This window comes from Fulmarus glacialis, unplaced genomic scaffold (genome assembly GCF_000690835.1).
Source record: "Fulmarus glacialis isolate BGI_N327 unplaced genomic scaffold, ASM69083v1 scaffold31579, whole genome shotgun sequence".
In the NCBI taxonomy this organism is placed as follows: domain Eukaryota; kingdom Metazoa; phylum Chordata; class Aves; order Procellariiformes; family Procellariidae; genus Fulmarus; species Fulmarus glacialis.
This window is the reverse complement of record NW_009235761.1, coordinates 10504-21118: the sequence shown is the minus strand read 5'-3', so window position 1 is coordinate 21118 and position 10615 is coordinate 10504. Positions and strand designations below refer to the sequence as shown.

At 39.0% G+C, this 10615-nt stretch overlaps 1 protein-coding gene across 1 annotated transcript in view; it reads left to right on the top strand.

The window, feature by feature from the left end:
* Nucleotides 1-2358: 2358 nt before the first annotated feature.
* FAM149A (family with sequence similarity 149, member A) overlaps nucleotides 2359-10615 on the top strand; it is a gene marked incomplete at its 3' end in the record, with an annotated part of 16808 nt that continues 8551 nt past the window's right edge. Inside the window, exons 1-6 of the mRNA XM_009586143.1 lie at nucleotides 2359-2462; nucleotides 3472-3604; nucleotides 5086-5228; nucleotides 7979-8104; nucleotides 8260-8436; nucleotides 10290-10480. Coding sequence (XP_009584438.1) covers nucleotides 5143-5228; nucleotides 7979-8104; nucleotides 8260-8436; nucleotides 10290-10480 — 580 coding nt within the window. The remainder of the gene's footprint in view (nucleotides 2463-3471; nucleotides 3605-5085; nucleotides 5229-7978; nucleotides 8105-8259; nucleotides 8437-10289; nucleotides 10481-10615) is intronic.

Sequence of the window (10615 nt, the reverse complement as noted above, 5' to 3'; positions counted from 1 at the left end):
AGCGAGCTGCTGCGGTCCCTGGTGTTCGCTTGCCAGCGCTGGGGAAGTGTGCTATGGATATGCTGGAAGGGGTTTTTCCTTTCGTTTTGTTTTATTGCAGTCGTTTCCTGGCCCACCTTCTAATGGTACCTGGACACCTTCTAATGTGGTCCAAGGAGTCCGGAGGAGTAATACCACTGCATGCAGTGGAACGATGTGGCAGAAACACTTTTTTGCTCCACCTTGCATCATGTATTATGCCAATAAGTGTAATGCATATGCTTTGTTTCACAGAGAAAGTTTGTGAAATTTTATTGGTGGTATTTCTGTTTTTTCATGTTTGTAGGTTCAGGTTTCCTTCAAAGCCACAAAAAGCCTCCACCTGAGGTTCCTTGAGAAGTCGGAAAGCCCTTATAGATATAGGAGACTCAATCAGTGTAGTTAGCTTAGGTTGCTAAAAGTCTGTTGAGTAAATGAAGCACCTGGAATACAAGAGGAAAGGGTTCTTGCACAGGCAAATAACTACAGTAGGAAACAAGAGGGTAGCAGTAAATGGTTTCCTCCTCCAGTGGTGTTTCATAGGGACCTGTCCCGGGCAGTTCAAGCTGGTTGACCAGATAAAGGGGTGAGCAGTGAAGTGAGAGGGCTTGGTGGTGATATTAAGCTATGGAAAAATACTAAGGACAAGGGTCAGCTATGAAAAAATATCGAGAAAGGTCTTATAAGACTATCTGGGCAATAACATGGCAAATGAAATGGCAGAGGGGGATGTACGTGAACAGAAGGAACCAGCTTTCCATGTAGAAGATGGGCTGTGAGCTCACTGTTCTTGCCTGGGAGGTAGATCTTGGTGTTACGACAAAATGAAGTTTTCATGGGACTGAACTGTACCAGTTTTCATAGGGCCTCTTGGTTCTGACAGTGGCCAAAAGCAGATGACTAGGGAAGAGGGAGGAAATTTAAAGCAAACATGTAGAGATACTGTCCACTGCTGTTGTACCAGCCTCCAAGGATTTACAATTCAAGGTCTTCCCTGATGTTTAAACTTGTGGTAGGTTTTTGGTGGCTTATTAGCCAAGGCATAGGAGTAGGATGTGTGGTGTGTGTGTATCTTTGTAATCTGTGTAAAGGCAAGATAAATATCAGAAAGGATAGGAAGAAGGCAGAGCAATCCTGACTATTGCAGGGCCAACCTACAGTTCTTGGCTAAAGAAATCAAGAGAATTCTTGAACTGTGAGCTGTTTCCTTACAGTTACTCATTCACAAATGTACTTTGATGCAATCGTGCTGCTATTCACAGTTATGACCTGAGGATTTTATGGGATGAAAATAGAAACTTCCACAGATGAAGTAATCTCTTGCTGTAAAAGGATTTTATGGGATGAAAATAGAAACTTCCACAGGTAAAGTAATCTCTTGCTGTAAAAGTGTTTCTGAGGAACACTTTGACACATCCATATATATTCTGAAGAGGTTGGTTTACATATTAATGATAGAACTTAGGGGGTTTATAGAAATGTATGATTATAAACACTTTCTGTTTAAAAAAAAAAAAAAAGCCTTTTCCTTCATTAAAAGGTATTCTTTTAAGGCTAGCAATAAAAGTGCAGGCATTCCTCTGTTTTACTGTATCTGTGGTTTGTAAGAGATGGTTTTAAAGTTTGAGCATGTGTTCAGGTATTTGGAGAACCAAAAAAGACAAGTTCTAGCATTTCTTATGCTGGAAAGGCATAATACTAGAAAGTTCGTGGCTTGGTTTTTAAGGTAGCATTAAGGAGTCCTTGGTACTGGAAGAACTGATGCTTTGTGGCCTGTAAATATATTGAGAATATGCCCATGTTTCCTGATACACTAACATCTCGGATCACTTAAAACAGGCAAGTTGAGAGTTCATAGTTTTAGTAAAGACCACTGTTTGCTTGGCACCATATCTGTAACTTCTTTTTATGCAGGGAGACATCTGAGAAAATGGACTCTATGTTAATGATTGAACAGAAACACATAGCTAAATAACTACTGTATGGACAATTACTGGTTTGTGCCTTTGCTCTATTCCTGCAATAGTGAGGTGCTGCTGCGTTTTGTGCACTTTGTGCAAGTTTTAAAGTGCAAAATTGAAGGAGGGTGCCTGTGGAGTAAAATAAATCTCAAATTAAATGTACATTTTTCTGAAAAATACTGTTGTAAATAAGGTAAATAAAAACTATTTTAAAACAAGGTAGTTTGTTTCAAGCAAATGTTTGCGTTGATGGATAGGATTGAAAAAAAATTCAACAGAGTTGTTGTAATCTTTTTTTTTTTTTTTCCCTCCAGTGGAGGTGTCAGTTAACCATATTTAATATTACGGAATGATGTGTTTCTGTGTTTATAGGAAGGGACTGTCCAGAGGTTCCGCAAATCAATGTCTTTCTGGAAAAAGTGGAGAATCTCTTCCAGCAGTATTCGAGAGCAATGTGCAGGAAGCCATCGACAGTTATACTTGGTATGCATTCATTTCTGAAATAGTACTTCAGTAACGGACTCTTGGCTTAAGTAGATATTTCAAGATTGGTATTAATTTTCACTAGTCATGCTTCTAGTCATTCTCACAGATGAAAACTGTTACAGGATATAATGCAGGATATAAATTGACCTAACCCACTGTTTAGAGGGTTTGACCTTTACTCCTGGTTTGTATATGGATTTGCATATTTTTAGAGCATAGTGAAGGGCACTGATTAAGCCTGGGAGGGAAGTCAGACTTCATGGTTAAATGCAAGTAATGCTCACCAGCGTTGCACGTCAGTTAACTTTCAAGAAGTTTCATTCCAGTTGGCACTGGTTAGGATTTGCCTGGCCTGCACATCTGACTGCCCTTGCTTTCACTGCATCCCAGGGTGGATGGTAGCTGGCAGGGACCAGCTAGAGCTTTCAGAGAGCTGGAATCCCAGAGCTCAAGGTTTAAAGTGCACCAGGTCTAACAGCATAAAAGACATTGTGTATGGATATGTAACTCAGTGCTATTTGAAATGTTTGTAGAGATGTTATGCTCTGTTTTGCATGATTTTCTTGTGATAGCTTCTAATAAAGTTAAAGAAGGCTTATGTTATCTTTAATGTATAGTTTTGATGTGCCCTTTAGCTGAACTGGGGAAACCAAAATAATTGTTAGAGGTGGAAATGCTTGGTATGTGTGTGGGTATATACGTGTGGATATATTCTAGAGTCCCCTTACAGTTGCAGTGATATACATATATATAAAAGCAAAACATTGTAGAAGGAATTGCCTTTAAGGCAGTAAATGGTACAAATAGGAGTAGGTACTCATTGCACTCTACTTAAAAACGTACATTTGCAACTCTTCACATCGACTCTTAACAGCATGTCCTGAAAACCTTGCATCCAACAGGAATATGTAATCACTGTCCATTTATGTGACCAGCTGTGTTATTTTTAAAATGTTTAAACAGAAAAACATTGTGTTCTTCATTTTAATTTGTCGTCTTTTCACAGTGAAACGCTTTCATCACTTTCAACTAGTGGTCGTACAACACCCACAGAGTTGAATAATTCTTGGTCTGGAATAAAGAGCTATACTACTGGTTTGTCTACTGAAAGAAGTTCAGTTTACTCCTGGAGGGATGATGTACGTCGCAGAAACTTTACAGTACACTTTATCTAAATATTGTAGGATAGATTAATTTTTACAGAAAATGGACATGCAGCACGTCCTGTAGGAGAAGTTAACCACTTTTATTCATTATAGCCTAATGATTAAGTATATTAATTGAATTTTTAAAAAAAAGTTCTGTTTGCAAGTTGATATCAGTGCAGCTGATGTGTAACAAAGGAAAATGGAAAAAAAATATAAAATGATGAAATTTGGGGAAAACAAACCTGTTTTACCAATGAAGGTAGGCTTAGGTTTCTGAGTCCAAGGGAGTGATAAAATGTGTTTTCAAATACTGCATAATGCAGGCAGTGTCTAAATTGAACTACTCTCAATGTTTTGAGTCCTAAAGTACATTTCACGAGCATGCATGTAAATGTCCCAGTCTGAGTAAATATTTACCTCTTACCTAAGCTCAGTTCTGTTTCGTACATGATGCAGAGAGAGGTTAAGCCTGTTAGGGAGGCTGACCTCTGAGGCGTGCCTGGTGCAGGCTGGCAGCGTTGAATAAATCCAAAAGCATTGTGGTCACTGCCACTTTCATTGTAAAAAGCCATCCATGGCTGGTAGTGGTAGTTCTGCTGTACCTTTTGTACAATATCCTAACTTTTAGGGTACTGACATCTGTCACTTCCAGCCCTCCAGGAGAAAGCCTGACCCTGGATCATACAATAACCTGGGTGAGAGTTATTTTCCCACTCCTTTTTGGTGTGATCCCTTCTGTAGCCTGAAGTGGTTGGGGCACTCAGCTGGAAGTGAACAGATGTGACTTGGGCACCGAGTATTATCACTTTTTTCTGTGTTTCAGAGTGTCTAATATAAATGGCCAAATATCATTATGAACAGCGTGCCAGCTGAGGAACCTTCAGCTAAGTGCTCGTTTCCACATCCCTGGATAAAGTCAGGTTCTTCCCTGCTACCTTCTTATGCCCCTGCACTCGCCCATTTCTGGTTGTACTGAGTTGTCGCTTCAGTGAAGATGTGTGGAAGGCCATTTCTCACACTGAGGGTTGTTTCCTAAGGACCAGACTATGTCATACAGATGGAAGGTGTCCCCTCTTGGCCCTCTTAGTCGTTTTACTTAGAAAGGAAAAGCGCTGCTCAAAAGAGCCCCTGCTTTGGTGCCATGGGTCACAGAGGTGCAATGTGCATGCTGCACTCCATGTTGGAGCAGGGAGGGAGCCAGGAGTCCAGACATCTTACAACTGGTGTTTTCTGTCGGCTAATCCTAGACAGCTAGTTCCTTTTTGCTAAATTACCTTGCTCAGGCCAGCTACCTGGGGTTTTTTTTTGCACTGCAGCATATAAATTGTGTCTCCAAAGTAGGCAGTCTGAAAATCCATTCTAAGATGCTCAGCCAAATTGGTCCAGGTTGTCCTGTTCTTTAAATATTGTGGGGGTTTTAATATGAATATGTATGCACATTTGCTAAAAACTATTAATTTTATAATATGTAGGAATTTGATAAAGCCAACACACAGAGAGTGCATCAGTTATTTTGGGAGATTGATGAAATGCTGTTCGAAGGAAAAGTGACCTCCCAAACTCAGAGCCTGCAGGCAGAATGTACAGACTGGGTTGAACGATTTCCTCATCTAAGGTAAGGAAATTTCTTGCTGGTACTAGTTTTAACCAGCTATCACTCTAATTTGAATTTTTGGGGTACCCTCGTATGAATTGCTCCTGATGTATGGCACCAGTAACACCTTTGCATTCAAATCTGGATCTCTGGGACTGAGCTGTGCCATAGTTACGCAGTAAGTTTGGGTGGTGATGCACTAGCAGCTAATGCTCTTTATTTTGCTTAATACAATGATTGCAGACAAAGATATTTTAGCAGGATGTAATGAGAAAATAATAATGCACCATTTTCATAATTACTTTTTCTAAATAAAGAACACATCTTGTAAAGAAATTTTTTTTTTTTTTTACTGTAAGTGAAGACATACTGTGAAATTCCAAGAAATTCAGTGTTAATTCTGTTACTGAGTCTTCTATAAAGAAATGAAAAATGAAGGCGACCACATGCTTCACATATACTGCACAGCCATAACGTCTTCCTAGGCTATGTAAATCAATGTAAAACAATGTGTGATATTAACCTGACAATAACTAGTTGGAACAGGTATGAGGTTGCATACATGATTAATGAGAATTGTTTTGCATAGATATGCAAAATGTCTAGGCAGCCTGATGACCGCTTCTTACAACACAAGGGACGGAAGTCAGAGTTGCACTGCATTGTACTGTCCTGCCTTCATAAATGATGGCATGTCATTCTTAGTGAGATGTTGTGGCTCTAAGCTATTCTAAACATAGACCTGCATATATCTGTCTTCTAGTCAATAGTTTGTTAACACCGTTAAAAAGAACGCTGTCAATAATTGTGGTATGCTTTCAATGCTCTTAGATAATTTGCAGAGGCTTGTTACTGGTAAATATAAACTACAATCAACTAAAAAAGCTTGTCACACTTTGTCAGGAACAAGAGAGAATTGTTAATTAAAACTGAGGCAATTTTTGCTAGCATTAAGGCATGCTTTGCCTTTTTTAGATACTGTAAAAATTAATAGAACATGCATAAAATGGAGACAGGTTTTAGTGCTGTGTAATTAACTCAAAATATTAAGTCATTTCACTATATTTTCAGAGTATTTTTACTAGGTGGAATTTTTCTAAGTAAGTGAGTCCCTGTAGTTACCATTTTCTGATTCAAATCTAGTGCTGGCAATACCAACCAAGTCCAAGAGGTTGAAAGCGAACTGAAGAAATCTGGGAGCTCTGTGTCATTTGGTACTAAGGGATGTGGTACATCCTGTGTTTAAAAAGAAAAAAAACAAAAATTTTCATTATTATCTTAAACCTTAAAACTCAGTTTGTGTTGACTAGTTACTCAAAAGAATAACTTCTGGGATGCCAGATTTATTTCTGAAAGTTATGCTTCAAAGAGCTCGCTGGTTGTCCTTTTTTTCAATTTGAAAAATAGCTATGTCGATATATGAATACTTAGCGTAGCATGTGAGAATAAATATACTTGAGAACTGTCATCAGTAAGAGTGTCCTGGTTTCGGCTGGGATAGGGTTAAATTTCTTCCTAGTGCTGTGTTTTGGATTTAGTACGAGAAGAATGTTGATAACACACTGATGTTTTTAGTTGTTGCTAAGAACCTTGTCAAGGACAACTATCCTCTGCTAGACTGGGCGGGAGCACAGCCAGGACAGCCAGCCTAGCTGGCCAACGGGGTATTCCATACCATGTGACATCATGCTCAGTATATGAATGGTAGGCGTGATCCAGGAAGTAGCGATTGTTACTTGGTTATCGGTCAGCGCGGGTGGTGAGCAATTGCATTGTGCATCACTCATTTTGTATATTCTATCATTATCATTATTATTTTCCCTTTTCTGTTCTATTAAACTGTCTTTATCTCAACCCACGAGTTTTTCTCACTCTCACCCTTCCGATTCTCTCCCCGTCCCACCGCAGGGTAGGGGGGAGTGAGCGAGCAGCTGCGTAGTATTTGGCTGCCTGCCAGGTTAAAGAGAAAGGTCAGATCTATTTCAAGAGAAAGCTTTTTCTTCTTGGCTTACAAAATAAAAAGTAAAAAAGCCTATTGCTTAGAGCTTCATGTCATATGAAGTGCTATTCTGTGAAAGGTAGTCTCAAGAAAACGTGTTCAGGTGAGTCTGAACATTGCTGCTTGCCCGACAGCTGCGACTGGCAAGTTCTTTTGAGATCCCTTGTGAATTCTAGTGAAACAGTTCAGTAAGCAGTGATTATTATTTACCTGTACTGTGTTCAGAAATTATTTTCTAGAGTAATTTTGTGTACATTTAAATAGAGTTGCTTTTATCTTTTCTCTCTGCCTCTCTGCATTATGCATGTTGGATTTTGTGCATTTTCTGGACATTAATTCTAGTCTTGACTATCCTTGTGAACATTTTGGACTAGGACTCCTGCTCATGTTGATGGATACCGGAGTTGGATAACTGAAGTCACAGCAGATGTTATTTGTACTCTGCATCCATTTTTGAACATTTCCTAGGGAGTTTTGATAAGAAAGGAAGTGTGTTTACTTTAGAACAATCTAACAAGTTTGACTATTTGCTCTTAAAAATTATAAGCTAGAATCTCATCTTGTGTAAATCAGCTTAATTTTAATGACTTAAATACTAGGCAATGTTAAATGTATTACACAAGGCCCTGGCCCCTCCATAAATTGCTTTTTCAAAGCAAATGTAAGGTGTGCTTTTGCATTGCCTACTGTTTGCAGATATTTGTATTCTTGATATTTGCATATGCAGTGGATTTCCACCTAAGATATCACTCATCCTCTCCTTTTTATTCAGGGTTCTAGGAAAGCAGGTCCTATTGCCGAAGGATGAAGGCTTTCAGCATTTTCAGAGCAGAAGTGATACCTCTGTGGATACTAAGTGCTTACCTGGCCTCCATGAATGTACTAGTAATATAAAAGAGTAAGTTAATTTTTTTAAGTTTACTTTTTGGTCTTCCCTCTTCAGAAATATCTACAAATATTACTTATGTATTACTGAAACATTTCAGTATAATTAAATATGCACTTTCTTCTTTCTTTGAATATTTAATATTTGAATATTTGATACTTTTTCAGGCTCTGCATTTCAGGCTCTAAACTGATCCCAACAGCATCTCCAATACATAAATCACTAGATTCAAGTTCCACTAGGATTTCTGCCTCTGACTCATCTGTGTATTCATTCCTGGAAGAAGAAATCTATGATGTGGATGGAAAAATAGAAGAATATCTTGCCTTTGACAACAAGGAGCTGTAAATAACAGATATATGTATTTTTTAAGAAAATAATGAAAAATTATCAGTGAGCACAGTCAGGGTTCGTAACTGTGTTTCTCTTCTATAAAATACAGTTCCTTCTGTTCCTGTATTCAGTAGCACAGTGGTCAGAGCACTTACTGGGCACGTGGAAGATTAGGTATGTTGTCTTTCTAGTGGTTCAAAACTCACATCTCCCATGTCAGAGGAATGTGTCTCAACCACTAGCTGTTTTCAGGTGTTTTGTGCATGGAGATTCAATAGAATGAATATTTAATTTTGAGACAGGGAGTAGAATGAAGGGATCCCTGCTTCCCAGGTGAGTGCCTTGACCACCAGGTTGTTTAGGGTCATTACGCTGTACGTGCTCTCCTTGTCTGCCCTAATGAATCTTAAATTCTTTTTGTGCAATGTGTAACAGCTTTGTTGAGGAGAGGTGCAGGATACAACCTGCATTTGGAGCACTCTGGTGAGTGACAGGAGTAATGCAACTGTCTTCTCGACAATGCAACCCAGGTTTCCCATGGCCCAGTTGAATGGTCCAGCAACTAGGCTACTGGGTAGAATAAAGACCGTAACATGCTGTTTTCTAAAAGGCCTCTACAAGAGGGAAGATTTTATAGGACTAGTAGGGCACAAAGCATAACTTTTTGTGCTAAAGCTTGATGCATTTACAGGAAAACGACATGGTTGTTCTGAAAAACTGAGAAACCAGACTGAGATCCAGGTAGACCCTTTCAGTCCTGTTTAGAAAGAGGGGGCCTGGGTGTCTACCATTTTGGAAAGGATTTAGGATTAAGAATCCTTTTAGGAGTGAAGTATTGCTAAGTAAGCAAACTTAATTTGGGAGAGGGACTTAACTGAAGGTGCTCTCCTTTGTGCCTCCTTGATATGTTGTTTCTTGTTTCCTTCTCAGGATTCGATTCTGAAATACCTTATTTTCCATAACTAAAACATTAGGAGTTACAAAGCCTGGTAGGAAAAAAGCTTGGTCATTTTGCGAATTGGACCATTCAGCCAAGTCTCAGTTATGGTTAAGAAGTTTGCGGTCCAGTTTGAGGAAGAGGTGAAAGAAGTGGCTGAGAAGAGAAAGGGAGATAGTAGAAACCAGTATGAATTTGGGATCATCCTTGAAATCTCAAAAAAATCGCACTTCCTTAGAAGGAAATATCATGGGGTTAAAACAAACCAAACAAACAAACAAACAAAAGGTTAAAACTTTCTTCCTAGGAAGTGTATTAGAAGATCAAGTTAGGAAATGTTGCTACACTCTGCTTCCCTAGGTAGGAAGGGAGGGGGGCGGGGAAGCAAAGAGTAACTGTCCACGCAGTAGTGGAAAGGAAGGAGGTGAGCATAAGGCTATGGGCTCTGCTGTTCTTGTCAGGCTGCAGAAATCCTTTAAAGTTGTTTGCCTTTGATCAGTGGTGAAGTGTTGCAGATGTGTGCAGGTACACAGGACGTGATATAAAAGAAATGTTCTGTGTGATAGTCCTCTGGCCAAATGCAACAGACAATAGTTCCCTTATGTTATGGTAAAAAGCATAGGATTTAGTCTCAAATGGCTAAGTGCCATGTATAAAGCTGTTCCTTCTAGAGCTGCAGATCTTTCTGTTGTAACGCCCTGACTGGATTTTTAAATTTTTTTACCTGCAAGCAAAAGAAAATCATTATATGTATTCGATAGGTTTTGTTCCCATAGGTACTCTGTGTGTTTGAATTTGAATTTTTTTGTGATGTACATCCGACTTGCTTTTCTTCCACGTGTATGTTTCTATTTGTTCAGTGTATTAGAAGGGGAAAAAAAAAGTCAAAACCCGTGGGAATTAATTTGAATTTGCTTCCTTTTTTAGTGATGATGAGAGTTGGGAACAAAAGAAAATGCGTCTCGCTGAGAAGAGGAGTAAGCGTGGCATTCCCCCTGTTTCTCCCAATGCCTGTATCAAAGATGCCGTGGCTTCTGAAATATTTGATTGTATCTGGAGCAATGTAACTGGAATATTGGAGGAACTGATTAAAAAAAATTGGGAAACTAGTATCACAGGTATTTGGTATTTTTAGATGTGGTATTTATTGAATCTAACTCAGGAAAGTGATTTTTTTGTTTGTTTGTTTTTGTTTTTGTTTTCTTAAAGCTTGGGAAATCTGGTTATTCTAAGATAGCGCGCCCCCCCCCACC